Raw genomic sequence first — 21,873 nt, forward strand, 5'->3', positions numbered from 1 at the left:
AAGATCATTTTAAAGATATTATTAATGAAATCTAACTTAGTATTTATTTTATTTCTTTTTAAGCATTATACAAGTTTCTTTTGGGAAAAAAATATTATTTTTAAAAAAAATAATATTATACAACAATTTCTTCAATAAGACATTTATATATAAAAAATTACTTTTTTCCATTTTATGTTTCAATAATTTTATATATAAACTAATTAAAAACTTCATGAAGGGTATGGGAACAAGAGAACAATTAATGTGTGTCGTTTAAGAGTTTTTCTTTTTAGAAATCAATAAATATAATGAGTTGTTTTTACTTTAATTAAATATTTATAAGATTTCTTACTAAGCAATAACACATCTAAAAAATATGACACTTAAAAGGAAGAAAAAATATTAAAACAATAAAAACTATAACTCTTAAAAAATAACATCTTGTAAAATAATTAAATAAATTATTTGTTTTTTTTTTACGTGAGTGTGAATATGTTAGAAGACGAGTATTAAAAACGTCATAGTATTATGCTATCATTTCATAAAATCATTACATAAAAAGTAGCATATTGTATTATAAAAGACATTTAACGAACTAAAATTTTAGAACAAATATAATATATAACAGATAAATAAAAATCTATAATGATATTGGAGACGACAAAATTGAGTCTCCTGAACAGGTGTTTTCGTTTGTGACAAAAAACAAATTGTTAGAAGAAAAGAAACAAAATAAAATAAACATAATGTGGGCAAAGTTAATTCCTGGGGTCGAGTTGTTCCAAGAAAACGAGACAAAAGAACAATTACATAATTGAGATTTAATCACTTGATTTGTGTTTTTTTATGCGCTCTCTTTAAACTATATTAATTTTAATATATATATATATATATATATATATATATATATATATATATATAACATACTTTAAAATATAAAAATTCTTATATTTTAAAATGTTACACATACAATTACATTTTGAGATGACTTATATTATAAAGGATTAAATATGTTTTTTCTCCCTCAAGTTTCAGTTAATTTTAAAATTAATAATTCTTCAAAACTTTATATCAATTTAATCATTCTTTAAAAATAAGTAGATGTAATTTTTCTTACCAAATTTTGTTAAATTTATTTAACATTTTAAACACATTTTATGATAATATTTGAGTTAACACTGAAACGAAAATGTATCAAACAGTGTAAATAATTCAAATACTATCATAGAATATATTTGAAACATCAGATAAACTTAACAAAATTTGATTAAAAAGATTAAATTCACGCATTTTTTAAAGATTAGGAACTAAATTGGTCAAAAGTTTCGAAAAGAGACTAATTTCAAATTTCACCAAAATTTTAGGAACCAAAAATATATATAACCTTATTATAAAATAATTCAACATTTGAAAATAAAAAGAACTATTCCAACTACTTCCATAATTGCATATTATTAGGTGACAGTGCCCTGGTTAGGTGAATGGTGCAACTGAAAACATTATCATTATTGACTCATTGTACGTCGAATACACATGTAAGTATAACGAATGAACTAGCAAACTCCCTAAGGACAAAAAATGTAATGGTGAGGCTCATGATGAGAAGAACCTCAGATTGCAGATGAAATGCCATAACCATTATGATGAGATTTTTGCCATTTCCATGCAGTTTGTAAGCTCTTCTCAAGGTCAGTGTATTGTGCAGTCCAATTCAGTTCCAAGTTGATCTTAGAAGGGTCACTATACACTTCTGCATAATCACCAGGTCTACGAGGAAGAAACTCCACTTCGATGTTCACCCCTGTGGCCTTTTTGCATGCATCCACAAACTCCTTCACTGATCTACCTGGTAAATTATAAACCCCTTTTCAGAAAAATGTGGATTTGCATCAAAAAACTATTTTTTCATATTCCAAGTGTAATAAAAAACCTACCTTTTCCAGTGCCAACATTGTAGATCCCTACTTTCCCAGGTTGTGCCTTTTCAAGAGCCTTCACATGAGCATCCACCAAATCTGTCACATCAATGTAGTCTCGTATGCATGTTCCATCCGCTGTCTTGTAATCAGTTCCTCTAACCTGCATGGTGGAAACAGATACATTCAGTACAGGTTCATTACAGTTTATAATCCTTTGAACATATTAATGATATATTAACATGGATAATTGATTCCTTGCTACTCTCATCAAGTCATACCAAATGTAAAGAAATTCTGTTTCATCCAAAATTAAAAGTGTTAGTCTTGACATACCTTTAAGCCAGTTGTAATACCACGAGCTGCATCAAAGCAGGCACCGGAAATTCGACCGTGTTCTCGAAGTTCAGGTCTTGGAGCCTCACCTAATCTGCCCTCCGGATCTGATCCAATCACATTGAAGTATCTACATGTTTCACAGGGAAAAGTAAACAGAAATCACAACCATAGCTAATTCTAAACAGTTATATTTAAATCGAGTTATCTTAAAAGTATTACTGCTTTATAAATTAGATACTTTATTAATTAGTATCAGTAAAGTATCTTAAATTATCAGATACGGATACGTAACACAAATTGAAATATCAGTGCATCATAGCTTCTAACAAATGTTAAATGCTAATAAAAGGTTTGTGTCATACAAAGAAACATAACAAAGGTCTTCCTCAAACCCTCCCAGGCCCTATCCACCCATCATCAACTTGATAAAGGGAGGAAAAGAACCAGGCGTAGACATTAAAGAGGAAAGAAAATGGCATATTTATATTAGAGTTGAACGAGTCTGCATTAGAAAAATGGATCCGAAACATTTACTTGCCAAAAGCACAAACAAAAATGAATAACAAAAAGATTAAAAAAAAAATAGACTTGAATCATGACTCACCTTTTTGAGAACCAATAGTAATTTAACAAAAAAAGGGCACACATTCAACAACAATAAGCAATTTACATTAAGGGGCAGTCACATAAGTAAATGGAAAATTCATACCTCAGAATCATTACTGCCATTTTAGAATTTTTAGAAAAATCAAGGATGATATCTTCTGACATCTTCTTGGCTTTTCCATATGGATTAATTGGTTTCTGGAATTGAAGAACATAATGGTAAGACTACATTCCAATGTGTATTAATGCCATTGCAAGATATGCAACGGAAATAAAAAGTTCTTAACCAAACTCATCATTCAACCACACTAAAGAGTTCTCACCTGTTCTGTTCCTTCTGTAATAGGCATCTTTTCAGGTTCCCCATATGTTGCACATGTACTAGAATATATTAATTTCTTCACTCCATATTTAGCCATAGACTCCAATACCAACAAGGTATTTGATGTAATATTATGATAATACCTGACAAAGAAAAAGTGTTAAAAAAGGTAGAACTAGAGTTCCCAGTTCTTCTACTACTTTAGTTAAGATATAAGAACTTACTTAAGAGGGTCAAGGGTGCTCTCTCCCACATACGCAACAGCAGCAAAATGCATCACAGCATCGAATTTATTCTCTGAAAATATTTTATTCACCTAATAACCAGTTAAGTAGACAACTTTTCTTGGGCAATCTATAACATTGTGCTTCAACAAAGAGTTTAAATTCAACACCAAATCATTTCTTAATAAGGAAAGATTATAAGGATACAGATTCTTTATCTCCTAAGTCAGCGTATATAAATTGAAGTCTTCCAGGTTCTGGATATAATTCTTGAAGAACCCTGACGGCACCCAAATTGCCACGTGATAGATTATCCTGCAAAGAAGAAAAACTGGTTAGCAGACAGAACAGTAAATGCATTCAAATTTATCAGTGCAGCTTTTGGTATTATGAAGAGGCACACCACTATGGTGACACGATAGAAATCCTTCAGAAGTCGTAGGGTAGCATGCGAGCCAATATAGCCTGCACCTCCTGTCACTAAAACATGAGTGACACCTGGTTCATGGATGGAAAACTGAAAAAGGTCCCAAAAAAAGACTAATCATCAAATTGAACAAAAGGGTAAAATAGCAATCAATTTACATATACAAAACATAACAAAGAAAAGGTAGAAAACTATAACTGAAAACAACATATCTTCAACATTTTTTCCCTTATAAACCCTCATTTCTTATTTATTCAAAAATTCTTTCTTTCTTGTATCCATCTCACACCATTCGAAAACACCAAAACAAACATTCACAAGCTTCATTGTTCTTTAATTTGGTACAGTAAAAATAGCTAATCATATCTATCGATGCATCAGCCACTTCAAGATATCTTTCAGTAGTCAAATAATGAAACAGCCAAAGAAACTATAAATAAGTTTTATATATGTCAAATAGAATTACAATACAACAAAAAACTCTCAGACACCATTATGCAGTAAACCTATAAGTGGCATAATCATTCTAAGAAATCAAATAAATTTTGAGAGAACTCACTTCTCTCACCGCCAACCAGTCAAGAAGAACAATTCAACAATAGAAACTAAACTCACAGGTCTAAGAGAATGTATAGCATCGTCCTTCACGTCTCATTCAGTCATTTGAATATTTATGAACAAATGTATTAAATAAAATAGGAACACACATAATAGGAAGTATAACATATAGATATTCAAACATACATATATACATAATTGACTATGATAATCATGAGTATTTGATTGGGTAAGACAATGTAGGATTACCGGACTAGGGGGATTCAAAGATGGAGATCTTTTGATCATGATAATGCATAATGCCGTTAATGCTGCAGCAAGAAAAATCTTCCCGACATAATTGCCCTTCCTTTTTGGATCCACATAATCCATGCCTAAAATGAACATAGAACATATATCTTAAACCAACAACTTAGTTATAATGATAAATATAATGAATCATGAGAAACAACCAAGCATGAAAAAATTACAGCACTTTATCAAATAATGAAATTACAAACACCTTATGCAAATACTTGTTTCCAGCCAATTCTATGTTGAAGTGTTAGAAAAGGCACAGCTTTTCCTTTCATATTTTGAAATTGATTAATGCTTTTTAAGTAACCAAAGCTTCGTTGCATAACAGAGTCATACCACTATTTCTTCTCAATTATAAAATCTTACCTCCCAAAGACATAGATCTGTTTGACCTTGGCTGACTCCTGGTCCTAGAAAAACTTAGCATTTGCAAAGTTAACAAGGTCTGACTCCCCCAATACAAATGATCATATCAAGCTCCACTTCCAGAATGATTCGAGTGATATGCTGCAGGAAAACCAGATCATGTAAGTTTATTTTTCTCTGAAAGAAGGCGTCAAAACAGCCCTGGAGAAGAAGTTCAGACTGAAAACCAGCATAACAAAAATCAGACAAACTAATAGTCCTTCAAAAGGGTAAAGCAACATGTTTTGTTTGTGTAAAAATTTGAAATGTTAAAATAAAAACATGAAGACCACAAGAAAAATAGGAAAAAAGGATTAAAAAGTTCAGAAACTAAACACCACAAAATTAAATAAAGCAAACAAAACACAATCCCGCCTATTCACCAATAAATTCAGCTATTCAAAACTACAGAGCAGGGAGTACGAACGTGTCCAGAAATGAAAGATCCAGAGAATTCCATAAGAATAAAAACCTTGTAAGAAAGAAAGTAAACAAGAAAGGCTAAAGATTGCTCACAGTCATAATATGTTTTACCACAAAAGCAACATTGCAAACGACATGCACATAAAAATCTGTCAGAGGGTCACGGGGAGTGAAAACCCCACAAAACCACTTTAAGAAAAAATCACACAGAAAACCAGAACAACATAGGAGCAAAAGAAACAGCTTCAAAATTTCAACATCAAGATCCAACACAACAGGCAAGCAAAAACAGTCTCATCAGCCCAAGAAAACGTAATCACTGATCAACAATTCAAATTCAACAACAGACAAAAACCCCTTTGATTTCACATTTGCAGCATCACCAACCACAAGCCAACCAACCAAGAAAATCAAGGACCAACCCAGATACTTAAAACCCATAGATTTGTCAGGGAAAAGAAAAAACAAATCAAAGCCCTTGAATAGCACCATACAAGCAGAATTAAGCAACAAAGCCATCAGAACAGTTCCTTTTTTTTAAAAGGAAACCAAAAACAAACGAAAACAAGAAAACAAAAGGAAGGAGCACCGCTAGCACCTTAACCTTATTCAGTTGCCCAGAAGCGCAGAAGGCCTTGAAATGTGAAAAAGAATGTAAATTTAACGGTTTGTAGAGAATTAGAAAAGTGGGAAATCTGGAAAAAGAAAAGGAAGTAGCGGATTGAGGGCAGAAGACAGGGGAGTGGAAAGAGAATAAGAAGAAGAAAAGTACAAATGAGGAAGATGGTGGTAGGAAGAGGTGATTTTTGGGGTGGCGTTGAAATTGTGAGAGTGGGAGAGTGAGAGGGATAGAGAGAGAAGAATGGGTTCTAATAGGCTGCGTCTCCTCTGCATCCATGTTGTCAAAGCGTTACAGGGAATTTGAGACCGCAATGGAACAACATCGTAGACTATATTTTATTTTTTTCATTTTCTCTTTTTTCTTTACTACATTATTTCACTTCGTTTTGTTCTTTTCAAAGTATAGTCAGTGGAGATGCACATGAGGTTTTATATTTTCCTCAATTTTTTCAAACACAACTAATCTATTACTTGATCTCTATGTATTATGTGTAAAATAAAATATCTTATATATTTTATCAATTTATTGAAGCATATGGAATCATTCTCGTAGTTTATCGTTAAGTTTAAGAATTAAAAGATTGAAAATTTAGAATACTAATGCTTTTTCTTTTGGGTTACGACTTGTATTTTAACCATATAAAGTTGTGTTTGGATGATTTAAGTTTATATTTAATTTTTTTGGTATTTAGCTAGATTAATTTTATTATTATTAGTAATTTATTCATCTTGTATAATGTGAATAATGAGTTTGAATAACACATGCGGAAAATTAAATTTATATGAGGTTTTTTCTTGTTTCATGGAGTTACTTCTCGTTTCTGACTTTGCTTCTTGTAATCCTTACCTGCTTTTATTATTTAAAAACTACAAAGATTATTTATATTTATAAAATAACGGGTAAAGTTAAACCTGGTATGTTTTTCAAGAAATCAATTTAAAAAAATTTTAAATTTACTATATTGGTAATAATGAAGGTGCAAATGTTGGGATGTGATTTTAATACCAAATATCTTATAAATTTGCATTCAATAATGTGAGGAAAGTGTTCACAAAATTTTCAAGAAATTAAAATTATTTTATTTTTTAAATTCTAAAGAGTGAAACATATTTTCACTTTACATTTAATTTTAGTCTTAAATTTGATATTTAAAACTTTTAAGTTGACAATACCTTATTAAAATGGTAAAAATATATATTTAGTTACTGTTTGACTATTTTATAACGAATTTTAGTCTATTACTGCGAGAAGAATTAATCATCGCATGAAAAAACTATTTTTCTATGAAAATTATAAAATTACAGTCTCCGTAAAAAAATTACCTATTCAAAAAAACATTATTGGAATCATTTTGTGTTTCCAAATAATGTGTTTATTATTTTCTATCAAACATTAGAAACTGTGGTGCCCGATTATTATTTTTTAAATATTAAAATATTTCCAATAGTATATTAAGTGGTAAAAAAATAGGATTAAATATATTTTTATTTATTAATTTTTAATAAAAATTAAGATTAGTGTGAGTTTAACTATTTTAATTAAGTTTTTATATGATATTTTAAACACGTCTTATAACATATTTTTACTTCATTATTATTTCAAAAAATATTAATATAAGAAATGTGTTTTAAACATTAAATAAATATAATAAATATTTGTTAAACAATTAAATTCATATATTTATAAAGTTAAAAGATTAAATTATATCAAAATTTTAAAAATGAATTAATTTCATTTAAACTTAAGAAAAATATTTAACCCTAAAAAACTTTACATCACTTGATGAATCTAGTTTGTGTGTAATATCAAGAATTTTGTACGCGTTGCAAAGATGTCTATAACATTGATTTATAAAATCAAATAAAATACAAATAATAATTAATATAAACAGGAAAACAATTTTATTAGATACCTACAAATTTGACCATACATAACAGGTCTTCGGAAGTTCTTAAAGAATATAAGAGAAGATAAGAATACAAGAGTATTGTATTAACAATTTAAATTCAAAACTTTATAACTTTTGTGGTATATATTTTAGAGTTTTTCATAAACTGCTATCATTAGTTTAACAAAATATTTTAACATAGTTCTAGGTTTGTATTTCAAAAACAATTTACATGAATATTTATAACTTTTAAATAATTAAAAATACATTTTGCTTAAGTAAAGTACAGTGAACTAGCCCCGATATATATATATATATATATATATATATATATATATATAATCTTTTCAAAAGATTTAAAATTATTTTACAAAAACTTATTTCAAATAAATGTTTTTAAAATTAGCGAACATATCCATTTACATGAAAACTTGTTAGTTTTTTTCACACAAAAAATTGAGGTTATTGGTTTGATTTCAAATTTAATTGGATTGAGGAGAAGTATAAAAACATTATTAAAAATTAATAAATTCCTGATTCTTTGAAAAGCACGTTTCGAGTATCCAATAATATGCGACCATTTGTTATGTACTTTTGGGCAAAAAACGCGGTACACTTTGTAAATGCCCCTCATCTCACGTCACTGTTACACTTAAGTGGGGACCACATACTTTCTGTGGGGCCCATCCACGCTCTTTTTTTCATTTAGTCTAGGGGTGGCAATGCGGGTAAGCCCGCCCCGCACATCGCGGGCTGGTCCGCTCCGCCCCACATATTTTATGCGGGTCGCATACTTTGGCCTGTATATACGTTGGTCCGCAGGCCTGTGGGCCGGCCCGCTTTTTTTTAATTTTTTTATGATAAAACTTTCAATGTTTAAAAATTAGGAAATTTAGAAGTTCACAAAATTAAGTAAAGACCTTGGGAAATTAGATGATAAATTGATAATTCAACATTTTCATCATATTCATACACAATGTATTCTTTAAATTTTCGCACATTAAAAATTACATAATACTTGTCTTTTCCAGTTATACAAGAATTTGAAACGTTAATGCAATAGTCCACAAAAGAAGTAATTAATATACACAAGTGCAAGTTTTTTTTTTTCAATTTTATGCGGACTTGTGGGTCGGCCCGCGTGGACCTATACGGGCTAGGCCCGTACGGATCTGTGGGCTCACTATCATGGCCCGCCTTACGTTTTTTCTGCAGGCCGAGCCCGCGGACCAGGTCCTAATTGTCATCCCTAATTCAGACAAAATCATTACACTTTTAAAATCTATTTTAAAAATCCACTAAATAGATATAAAAAAATCTAGAAAACTAAACTTAAATTTATCACAAATATTATGAACTAAAAATATAATAATTTAATTAAATATTTTACCAACTTTTATCACAGGTCAACTTTTATTTATTATCAGAAATTTCAATTTACACATCTTATTATATTCTTTCATCATTTAATTAAACATGCGTTTTTTTATCACTATTTGCAGAATTTTGCTCGTAATTTATCATTATATTCATTCAGTCTTTGTATATTTTATTATTATATTAGTAATAAAACATATGATTTTATAAAAAAAAATCGTGATAAAACGCATGTTTTGTAAAGGGAGACAATATTTATTTGTACATTAAACAGATAAAAAAATGAAAACAGCGAAAATAAAGTTAAAATAAGTTAGAAAGAGATTTAGACTAAAATAATTATAGTGGAATTAAAATTGGATAATTAAGTTATCGGGGGTTTGGTTACACTTTAACTAATTTCTAAAGTTGTTTTTCAGTCTCAACTTTCATACGTGTATTACATGTAAGGGAGTGACAGATATTTTAAGAACATTATATATATATATATATATATATATATATATATATATATATATATATATATATATATATATATATATATATATTTAAAAAAAAAACAACCATGCCTTCTTATTTCTCACTTGCGGTTAATGAAATTGAAAATTTGTTATGAATTATGTACCAAAACAAATTTTTATAAGAGAATAAGTACTACTTTAAATTAATATAAACACTTCTATTCTATTTGTGAAAAAACCGGATACATGTGAAGAAATAAAAATAAAAACACAGAAAATAATGAGTAAAAAGTAATTAAAAACAAAAAATAAAGATATAATTCATGGCTAACTTTATATTTTACAAAATAACAAAAATTTGTAAGAAAATTGTACTGAAATATAATAAAATATTGATGAAGATTTACGATCACCTCTCATTTATTTGCAACTGAATAAATTTAATTTGAATAATAATAGTGAATATAAAATAAACATAATTAATAAATAATATAATATAATAAAATAATTTTTTTTGTGGCCTTCGTGTAGGGATTGAAGCATCTTCTTTAGATTTTTAAAACTATTATATGTCATCCACCACCAAAAATAAGGAATACGGATAAAATATAAATCAAGAAGATAAAAATAAGTGAAAAAAGAATAACAAAATAAATATTTAAACATTTTCTTTTCTTATAGCTATTTCAGAGTGGATAAAAATAAAGACAGACCGAATGAATAAAATTAAGGATTAAATATGTTTTTTTTTCATAAATTTTCAGTTAATTTTGAATTTAGTCTATTTCAAAATTTTAGACCAATTTAGTCTTTCATATTTTGAAATGCGTAGATTTAGTATTTTTAATCAAATTTTGTTAAATTTATTTTGACATTTGAAGCGTGTTTCATATTAGTATTTGATTTAATATTAAAACAAAATTGTGTCAAACAATATAAACAACTCAAATATAATTTTGAAATACGTACGAAATATCAAATAAACCTAACAAAATTTAATTAAAATGACTAAATCCACTTATTTTTAACGATAAATGACTAAATTAGTCTAAAATTTTGAAATAAACTAATTTTAAAATTCACTAAAAGTTAAAAGATAAAAAACATATTTAACCCTAAAATTAAGAATGACAACATGTTTTACTATCACGGTAACTTCTTAATAATACTCGTAACATATTTCAATTGCAAATACGATTAATACTTCGTAAGAAGAAAAAAATAAAGCTCTCTTTGAGTAAAAAAGAGATATAGGAATTGTCAAATTCTCATAATTCACCTTAATGGTGGTTCACGTCACTACAAGAAGGAGTGATGGCTTTATTCCAATGGTGTTATGTTCTACGTTTGGATTCGTTCCATTGACACTGAGTGGATGAACTTAAAATAATTGCCACTTGAAATGGTTTTGAAGTAAACAAATAATTAAATGCGATTGGGTAACAAATTAGGCACAATTTTATAAACAACAATCAATGAAATATATGTGTCGTGCAAAGATCGAAGACTTGTGAAGTTTTTTTTTGGTTGGCGTAGTTCCTTTTTAAACCAACTCATCAAAACTAAATAACAATCTCCTTCGATTTTGGTATCATTGGTGAAACGTAGTTCACCATTGCAATGACATCGAAACCAATTTAGAAAAGATATATACATTTCTTCCACACGTAAATTTCTCTCTTTAATTACCCGATCTATGCCTTACCAAATTATAGCATTTTTATTGTCAAGGTCTTTAAGTCAAAGGTTAAAAATAGTGTTTTTTTCTTTTATGATTATGGTTAATGTTGACTATTTTCTTTAAATATGTTAGAATATTGAGAATAATAATAATAACAATAATTGTACACATATAAACAAATTAAAACAGCTGAAGTTTTGTATAGGACAGCTAACTTGACATTTTGTTATTTGGTTTAATATTTGAAAATTTGCTATGGAATATTTTGTTCCTATGTGGGTTCTCTTTCTTTTTTTTTATAAATATTTTTTTTAACCATTTCTCCACATGCTTCAACCTTCATTTATTCTACCACACTCTTAAATTAACCTTCCACCATGTATTTTTTTTTTTAAGAAAAGTCAAACAAAAAAAGTTATATAAAATGTTTGCTTCCTAAATCCAACCTATCATGAAAAAGCACGCGAACATTCTTTATATTCTACACAATTATTTTATGGCCTTCCCCTTTTTGAATTTTAAACAGACAAGGCATCTCCTTATAATTCTTAATCACAAGAGAGAGAGAATAAAACAGTTGATAATAAATAAATGGAGAAAATTAAACAAAACATTCATTCTTCACCAAAAGCAGCGCTAAAACTAATCAAATCAATCCCGATAAAAAAAAAAACAAAACCCAATTTCTGTATTTTTCAGACATATCATTCTTGCATAAAAATATTAACCAATATTTTTTTTTAACACCACAAAAATAGAACGAAAACGATTTTTTTTTTTAAGGGAAAACATAAGATTCCCCTTTATCCACCTTGGAAGGAACCAAAACTGAAAAGAATTATATATGCATGCATGAATGTGAAACCACTAAACATGTGAACAGTGAAATTGTTCGGTTTTGTTTTGTTTTGTTTTCCAAAAATGTTTGGCACTGAGGAAGGTGGGAATTGTGCTATACATATTCTGAAGATACGGCAAAGTCTTGCAACTTTCCATTTTATACGTCATTAAGATAATATTTGATTAGAGTTTGATGATTGTGTTTCAATTATGGGATTTGGTAAGTGTTTGAATTTTGAAGGTCTATCTAACTTGGTGTGCACTTCTTAGGGGCAAATGAGGCAAAGAAGTGTGGGTTTTTGGGACTTTTCCACTCTAACAATCGAAAGAGACAACTCACTCACTTACCACCTTGTACATAAAATATTATGTTTGAAGCTACTTCAACATTAATCTTGGCAAAGTCTTGGTCAAACCATCTTTTCTTATTTTTGAAGTTATTTTGGTTATGGACAAGATATTGTTTTCAAGAGTTTTTCCTCTTTGCTTCGTGGTGCATGTAGGAAGAGGTTTATCTAGCGTGTAAAGTAATTAGATTGTGATTGTGGAACAAGACCCAGTACTGAGTTGTTGCTATTTCTGTTACTTTTCTCGTCGATCGTACTTGCATACCAAAAAGGTGGTTCAAAATCTTAATCTACCGGCTAATGTATCACTGCGAAAGAAAAAAATATATAAGGAGATTTTCTTTTTTATTCACATCTTATAATATCTGTTTTACTTTTAGTTATTTTATAAATTAATTATTTTTTATAAATTTCTTTTGTCTTAAATTATTATTTAAATTTTTTTTACATATTTTATTTTTTTTTAATTTTATATTTAACAACTATTTTAAAAATCTATATCTATCTATAATAATAAAGTGAATTTCTTTTTTTATGTCCACATTTCATAATACGTGTTTTACCCTTAGTTATTTTTAAAATTAATTATTTTATAAATAATTTATTTTTTAATCATTTTTTTACAAATCTCTTTTGTCTTAAATTATTATTTAAATTTTCTTTTTACATATCTTATTTTTTTTAATTTTATATTTAACAACTATTTTAAAAATTATATATTTGTTATTTGTTATTGATTTTAAATTTATTAAAAATTAAAAAATATGAATACACGCGACAGCACCTGTATTCGCTAGTGTTAGGACTTAGTTTAAATATGTATTCATTAAAAATGAAAAAATAAAATATTATATAAAAATAAAGATTTATAAATTTATTATATTAAAATTCTGGATTGAAAATAATATCAATAGCTTATATAATTTGGATTAAAATCTTTATTAATGTTACTTTCCTTAACACTCTCTTTACAAACTTAACATAATCGAACCTGGTTATTGTTATGCTTTGAAGTTTGTGTTGCAGTAGTTTGGCTACAGATTCGTTAGAAAACAGTATGTTTTATTGTTAGCATGAGTTGTTTGAGTCAGTTAAAACCTTAGAGAAAACATGTTTTAACAATATTATAATAAATCATTTTGACCTTTTCAGTCCAAATGTTTTACTTGTCAATTTTCGGGTACTTAAATAATCATTTTTTTAAATTTATTCTTTAAATAATCGTTTTTTTAAATTAAAATAATCATTTTACTGATTTTGTTTTTTTGAGTAACAGTTTTGTAAATTTAACTATTTTTTATTTTAATTATTTTTCTAAATTTAGTAATTTTTTTAATTAAAATAACTATTCTTAAATAATTTGTAAACATATTTTTTTTAAATATATAATCTTATTTAAAGAAAATCTCATTTAAATATTTAACTTTGTTTAATTTGTTAATTTATATTATTATGACATAATTGTTTTAGTTGTTAAAATATTATTTATTTTGGTATACACAACAGTATGACATAATTTAGAGATTCAGTCTTAAGACAATTTAATACCAAATTCTCCTTCGATCTTCTAAGATATATTAAGAAAATAAATCCAATTACAGGAGTTTCTTCAAAATAATAACATTTTATATGTGATGATTAATTCCTAACGATCTTATCTCAACTATTTTGAAATCAAAATATTATTATTTTTAATTATTTAACAATAATAACATGATAAATAATAATAATAACAATAATAAACAAATATTTATACTATGCTTTTTTTTAATACAACCGTCCATCGGAAATCTATATATCCATTTATGTTTCCATATTATTTCAGTTAATTAGTTTTATTTTACGGAACATGTATAACGTTATTTAATCATTCAATCCATTAATTCATATTATTGTAATATAGTTGTTTTAGTTTTTAATATATTATTTTTCAACTTTATAAGTTAAAAATACAAATTCCTCCATCTTCTTTCATCATGTAAGTTATTTGGAATAAAATTGTCTATAATTCACAACAAATTTTTCTACCTGGATGACCCAAGTCACACAATAAAGTTGATTTAGTTTACCTACTTTAACATGGAATAATATTATGCACCTTAAATTGAAATAAACTTACAATTAAAAAGATGGAAACACATTTTTTTTTTGTTGACCATGGAATATTAGGTTTTAGGTTCCATTGCTTTTTTTCACAAACAATGAGTCAAACAAGCATCTTAATCATGGGAACACGTCTTTCGGTGGTTGTGTGAATTCAAATGAAAAAAGAAAAAATCAACTACTATTATGTTTTGTAGTACACATAATCACTAATTAATTAACAATACAGAAAAATGTCACATTAATAGTCACGTTCTAATTGAATATGGATTAGATTAAAAGAAAAGAGATCGAAGATTAGCATACGATTAGGGTTAAATGCCACATTAATTTATTTAGTAAAAGGACCTGAATCTAACCTAAACTTATTATATATTTTAAAAAATAATAATATTTTTATAATTTAATTGTGTTAAAGGTAAGATATAGATATCACATTGTTTTTTTTTTAATCTTTGATCCGCAGAAATCGAAACACTAACTAAATTAGAACAAGGAAAAGTGTGAAGTCTGAAGTCTGAATTGGAATTCTAAAATTGGGCTGGTTAGTTTATTTTAGACTATTGCTGCCTGCACCTCTATGATATCTAACTGCACCCTCATAATTTGGAAAACAACAATTCTGAATATATGATTTTTTTTTTTTAAATGAGTTTTGAGAAGAAATCTTTTAGAACAAACTTTTTACAATATATGAAATGTATTTGAAAAAAACATCTCATACATTTTGAAATCATACGAAATGTTTTTGAGAATGAACTTTTTAAAACAAACTGTTTGGAGTGTATGATGATATTCATTCCGGAATAGAACACGTGGAATATATATGATATTTTCCAAACTAAACTTTTTGGATAAAGTTTTCCACCAAATCATTACTCTCTCTTTTCTTCTTCTTTTCTTGAAGATCGTAACGATGATGGAGAACGGAGGTATAATTGGAGGTGCAGTGATGATGACGGCAGCAATGACAATGGTGGCAGCGAAGAGATGTTTTAATCTTTTTATTGTTATTGGGGGTGCAGGAAGAAAAGGCCTTTATGTAAAGCATTGTTTTGGGCTCTTATTGTGGCCCGTATTTTGTGGCATCGTCGTCGTGACAAAAAAAACTAGTTTCTATGCTACTGAATGTGCTGTGGGTTCTCTGGTTTCTCTGCGTTACCATCAGAACACCTCTGGCGAAGTCGATTCCGGCGAGCGCACAGTGTCACCGTCAACGTCGCTGGCAAGGTATTACCATCTTATCCGTTCAATTCTTTGTCTTTTATTTTGGAGCAACCAATAGTTGTTCACGCGATGAACACACAGTCACAGATCCCTTATTTGTGAACGCGCAATTACGCCTAATTAGAGACACAGAGCGATTCCTATGCAAAAATATTCTCGTAACACAAGTACTTATCCCTCTATTGGGGTTGTATGCTGGGTTCATTTTCAGCCAAGTCTTACTTTTTTTTTCTCTCTCTATAGGAGTGCGTATTCTTGTCAAAGTAGAATATGGTTGTGTTGCATTGTGACTTTTGTTTTACGATGGAACCATTGGGAAAAAAGTTGTGCTCATTTATCCTCATTGTTAAATGTAAATAACAAAGTTAGTGTTGATTTTGTTTTACTTATTGAAAGATGAACTGACTAAAGTTCTTTAATCATCAATTGATGCGCTGCTTGTTGTTAACTTAAAACTGCTGTATATAAATAGCACAAGAAAAATGAATATGAAATGCAGGTGAGTTCTGAAATATGAAGTTTTATGTGCTAGTTTGATGTATTTTATTGGCTATTCCAACTGTTCATTTAAACTTGGTGGTGTATCTTTTTTTGGGTATCAGGTTCATGCTGCTGAAACCTCTTTGACTTTTCCAATTAAGCATTTGTTTTACTGTGTCAATGAGAGGCAACATTGGAATAAGGATCCGAAACCCCACAATTTCAAATGCCACCAGAAGAACGCTAGTTGCATTTTCTACTTCTTCTGGTTTTGGTGATGGCGGACGTGGTCGTGGTCGTGGAGGCTCCCTCCCTGGTTCAGGGCCGTTCAATTTCAATGAAAGAGCTCCTGGTCAGCCTAATTCCAGTGAGCCCAAATCTGACAAGACAGAGTCACCCATTCCTCCTGGTTCTGCTCATGGCCATGGCCGTGGCAAGCCAATGCCTCCGCCAGGTCTTCCTTCTTTCTCACCATTTTTATCTTCCATAAACCAGCCACCAGCTGGTCGTGGCCGAGGTACTGGACCTCAACCTCCAAATGATTTGCGGTCACCTGCTGGTCGTGGCCGAGCTACTGTACCTCAACCTCCAAATGATTTGGGGCCACCAGATTCTGGTCCCATAAAGCCCATTTTATTCAAAAGAGAGGACAATGCTTCTCCAACAACGAGAGATGGTTTTCCTATTGATGTTGAGCATGTTAACAAACTTCCAGGCGGCATACTAGAGGTGTTGTCTGGACTTGGAAGGGGGAAGCCCATGAAACAGCCAGATCAGGAAACGCGAGTTACAGAAGAGAATAGGCATCTTCGTGCTCGCCCAGCTCCTGGTGCCGCTGCCTCTGATACTTTGCCTGGGAGACAGGCAATACCAAGCCGGGATGATGCAGTGAGGAATGCACGGAAATTTTTGTCACAAGGTGAGGATGATGGGAGTGGTACAGGAAGAGGAAGAGGGTTTAGAGAGAGAGGTGGGCTTGGCCGAGGCAGGGGCAGGGGCAGAGGCCGAGGCATAGGAAGAGGAGGGTTGAGAGGGAGGGATGCAGATGAAAGACTTGGTCAACTTAAGGATGCAGAGGATTCATATGCTACAGGGCTATATGTTGGAGATGATGCTGATGGTGAGAAATTCGCCAAAAGGTTTGGGCCAGAGATAATGAATCAGTTAACCGAAGGATTTGAAGAGATGGCTGGTAGAGTTTTGCCATCCCCATTAGAGGATGAGTTTTTGGATGCATTAGACATCAATTATGCCGTAAGTGGTTTCTACAGACATCTTTATTTATTTATTGAGAAATAATTAAAGGCAGTGGAAATATAATTTTGTAGTTTAGTTGCATCTAGAGAAACTCTCCAGTTTTAATTAAATTGCTATAGGGAAACTCATTATAATCATCCAATTCTCTAGATCTAAAGACAACATTTCTCTCGAGGAAATTTCTTAAGGCGAACTTCTATTTTCTGTTTAGTACCCATGTTTCAGTGTTTAATTGTTTGTATTTTCTCGGCTTCTTATTGATTATTGCAGATTGAATTTGAGCCAGAATATTTGGTAGAATTTGATAATCCAGATATTGATGAGAAGGAACCAATTCCACTTCGGGATGCACTTGAGAAGATGAAACCATTCTTGATGGCATATGAGGGAATTCAAAGTCAAGAAGAGTGGGAGGTATATTTTGTTGTTAATTGCAAATGTTTTAGGGCACAAGTTTTGATACTGGTGTTGCTTCTTTTTAATTTTTATTTCATCACTTCGCCAATAATCTTATGGTTGCTTGCCAATATCTTTCTCATATCAAACCTGTGTAACTAGTACATTGGACGAGTACTCTATCAGTCACAATGTTTTGAAATAGTTGTCTATGTTATAGCTGCTAATAGGTAAAAGCTATTGTTTATATTGTTCTCTACTATAGTTTATGGGTGTGTGTCTATGTATTGGGATTTTTTTGTTCTAACTTTATATCCTACTAGGAAATAATGGAAGAGACGATGGCTCGAGTTCCATTGTTGAAAAAGATTGTTGATCACTACAGCGGACCAGATAGGGTAACTGCAAAGAAGCAACAAGAAGAATTAGAAAGAGTTGCTAAAACTCTTCCCGAAAGTGCGCCATCTTCAGTGAAACAATTTACTAACCGTGCTGTTGTCTCTCTTCAGGTTTGGAACTCTAAATATTGATATTGTGTTGGGCATAGAAGTCTTTTACTTAGGCTAGTTGTTTTCCTCTTATGTTGATAATCTTATAGTAAGCATCTTTGCTGATGATGTTCTTCTTGCTCATTTAATTCAGTGGTAAACGAACCATTTTCCTCAGTGTAGTTATCTTGTATTTTTGATGTCAGTAGAGAATCAATTTCTCAACAGTTGCATAATCAATTGAAATTCCGACAAATATTTGATATTTTTTCTAGGAATCCCGAATCTAAATTCTAGTTGAATAAATAAATCCCAAATGTATTGAGAGAATAGAATATATATGTGATGCTGTGCCAAGGCTGAGCAGTTGTCAATGAAAAGGCATAGATAGGAAAATCAATTCTCTGCCTAAAACAACCTGTTGTTTGTTTGGATGGTTATGTGCATATGATATAATTTTTTCTATAAACTCGTAATGCTCAAAATTTATAAATTATATGCATGTAGTTTTGGTATTGAGTAGCTCACAAAAACACACACACACACACACACACACACACATATATATATATATATATATATATATATACATAATATTGGTTTTTATCGTCTTTTATTTCAATGAATATGAGAAATGCTGGTAAGAAAACTGCTGGAAGGAATATTGTGCACATTATTTATTGTTTGGTCTGAAATATGATGCAGAGTAACCCAGGCTGGGGATTTGACAAGAAATGCCATTTCATGGATAAGCTGGTTGCGGAAGTGTCTCAGCATTACAAGTAACTTACTTTGCCTTTCAAGCTTAAACATGGTGGGTTTTTGTGGTATACGATATCCATTGTAATGTGGACAAATCATCTGGCCTTCTTGCATGTCAAATTTTGTTAACTTCAGCTTTGATTAAAAGAATTGCTATAACTCTTGTAATAATATGAATTATAGTTATCTTTCAGTGTTTTGCTATCTATTGTTACATCTCTCTTGTACTGTGAAATACATGAATTATCATTTTAATTAAACTTTCAAAAGGTGATAAAAATGTGGGGTCATAATATTGATGATTGGGAAATTAGTGGTTATAATTTAATTATTTAACAATCAGTTTTATATATGCATGTCTTTTATTAGAATTTTAATTGTTTTATCAATTAATCTATTATCTATATACACACTTGAAGATTTTTTATTTTTTTGTTTTCATTTTGTGCAAATATGGATCAGAATGGATTAGTTCAAAAACTTGAAAGAAAGTTAGTAGTTATATGATTATTACTTAAAAATGTTTATATTTGTGTTTTGGTTTCATCATTCAAATACTATTTAATGATTTATATATATATATATATATATATATATATATATTATTGAAGGACATTTGAATGATTTCCTAGATAGAAATTTAGTAAGAAATAAGTATGTTAAAAAGGATTGTGCGAGTTAAATGAATAGAACGCATCAAGACTAGTCGATTAGTCTTGTAAAAACTATGAAGATTTTCTAACAAACCGAGTTGATGACATTCCCTTTTATTGCATTGGGAGAAAAATCATTCCATCAAAATTCCAGAAATGGGTAAAAAAGGATAATAGAATAGGAAGAATAATGTTAACAAAATTAAGATTAGTTCTAAAAATATGATAATGCAACGAAAAGAGTTAGCGTGAATTAAAATTTGATGCGAATTTGATGTTCTTCTAGGAGCAAAAGACAAACAAATAAAAACCACAAAACAAAAAATAGGAGGACGGGCAGAAATGGACAAATATCAACATTTATAGTATTTATAACAAAATTAAAATTATTACTAATGAGAAATATTATTACAAGTAACTTTAAGTGAAAAATGAATTTTATATTGATGTGTGACATGATTTATAGATATGAATGTTTAAGTTTTATTATTAATGATAAATTATTAATAAAATTGTTTAATGATATTGTAGGTTTGATTTAAATTTTATTTATAATTAATGGAATTAATAATTTTTAAATTCATCGAAATTCATATTTAATTTAATATATTAAGTAAACAAACTTAGATTTTTAAACATTATATACAACAATAAAAAAAATGTATTCAGGGAACGTGAAAAAAAAAAGCAAAATATTCACCTTCGAAGAAAAAAAAAAGACTAATAAATTTGTATTTGGCTTATGTGTTTTCCGAAGGATGTTAGCAATTGTTTGTTTTTAAAAAGAAAAAAATGTATACGTATTTTTAGCTGAAATTATGGTTACTAGAAAAACTGATAAAAAGCACGAAAAGAAATTTGAAAAAAATAAAAAAACCGGCCTTATTAGAAAAAAATAAATAATAGCATTTATAAAAAAAATTGTTGTTTTTTTACTTCCATAAAAACTGAGTAAAAACAACAAAGTGTTGATAACTATTTTTTTTTATCTTTCTAATTAACTATTTTTCAAAGAAAAAAAGTCTAAGTTTTATTTTTCTTATAATGACAATGAAAAATATATAAATAGTAACAAATAACTTATTAATAAATATAAAGTAAAAAATATTCTTAGAAAGATAGAATTATCGAATTGATTCTAAGTCTAGCACTTCAGCACGAAGAAAAAAGAAAAAAGGACACAAGTGAGTGTAGGTAGGACTCATAAAACAAAAGGCACCTAGAATAACTTAAAAGCAAATAAGTGGCATTTTGGTTTTTTAGCATCCAAAGTACAACCTTACTAATATTTTGTACAAATTATTTGTGCAATGGAAAGGGGTAAACAAATTTCAAGATAAATAAGCTTAAGAAACAGTACAATGTCTTTTCTAAACAAAATTAAGTTCCACTTTTAACAAAAAAATGTTTGTTTATAACTTCATCCACACACCAACCCAGGTTAATTCCAACTCTACCAATTCACTCCGATCTTGTCCTTTGATTAAAAGGGAAAAACAAGAAGAATTGAATTTTGAATTCTTTGAATAACAAGAGAAAAAAAAACTGACCAATGGAGGAAAAGGTTGTCATAATTGTGACTTGTCATTTTCAAATAACATTTTTATAATAATTATAATTGAAAATAATAGTAAATATAATTTTATTATGGTTCATTATTTCTTTTAAACAATAATCATATATATTTTAAATCTCTTAAACAATATTATGGGATGTGTTCGCGGGTAGTGTATACAATTTTGTAAATAGTTAAAAGAAAAGCATTAAACAAAAAAAAAAGAGGGAAAGGGGT

The 21,873-nt window shown here is 29.1% G+C and overlaps 2 protein-coding genes across 3 annotated transcripts; one reads left to right on the top strand and one right to left on the bottom strand.

Annotated features, from left to right (window-relative positions):
* Positions 1-1,460: 1,460 nt before the first annotated feature.
* On the bottom strand, positions 1,461-6,403 carry LOC114188196 (UDP-arabinose 4-epimerase 1-like). 2 transcript variants are annotated; one of them, XM_085675230.1, is made up of 11 exons: positions 6,104-6,403; positions 5,038-5,178; positions 4,624-4,748; positions 3,793-3,906; positions 3,597-3,704; positions 3,390-3,481; positions 3,167-3,308; positions 2,947-3,041; positions 2,235-2,364; positions 1,913-2,061; positions 1,461-1,824 (listed from the first exon to the last, which is right to left on the bottom strand). In XM_085675230.1, the coding sequence occupies exons 2-11, from the start codon at positions 5,096-5,098 to the stop codon at positions 1,593-1,595; spliced, it is 1,248 nt and encodes a 415-aa protein (XP_085531356.1). In that variant the 5' UTR covers positions 5,099-5,178; positions 6,104-6,403; the 3' UTR covers positions 1,461-1,592. The 2 variants fall into 2 exon arrangements, with proteins under 2 accessions (XP_085531356.1, XP_085531355.1); XM_085675229.1 differs by having other exon boundaries at positions 6,098-6,403.
* A 9,487-nt stretch (positions 6,404-15,890) lies between these two features.
* On the top strand, positions 15,891-19,621 carry LOC114188820 (uncharacterized). Its single transcript, XM_028077465.2, has 5 exons — positions 15,891-16,048; positions 16,648-17,779; positions 18,053-18,196; positions 18,502-18,687; positions 19,372-19,621. The coding sequence occupies exons 2-5, from the start codon at positions 16,706-16,708 to the stop codon at positions 19,450-19,452; spliced, it is 1,485 nt and encodes a 494-aa protein (XP_027933266.1). The 5' UTR covers positions 15,891-16,048; positions 16,648-16,705; the 3' UTR covers positions 19,453-19,621.
* Positions 19,622-21,873: the final 2,252 nt, after the last annotated feature.

The sequence above is a fragment of the Vigna unguiculata genome, chromosome 6, assembly GCF_037176805.1.
Source record: "Vigna unguiculata cultivar grain cowpea cultivar isolate G323 ecotype 2 chromosome 6, ASM3717680v1, whole genome shotgun sequence".
NCBI classification, from domain to species: domain Eukaryota; kingdom Viridiplantae; phylum Streptophyta; class Magnoliopsida; order Fabales; family Fabaceae; genus Vigna; species Vigna unguiculata.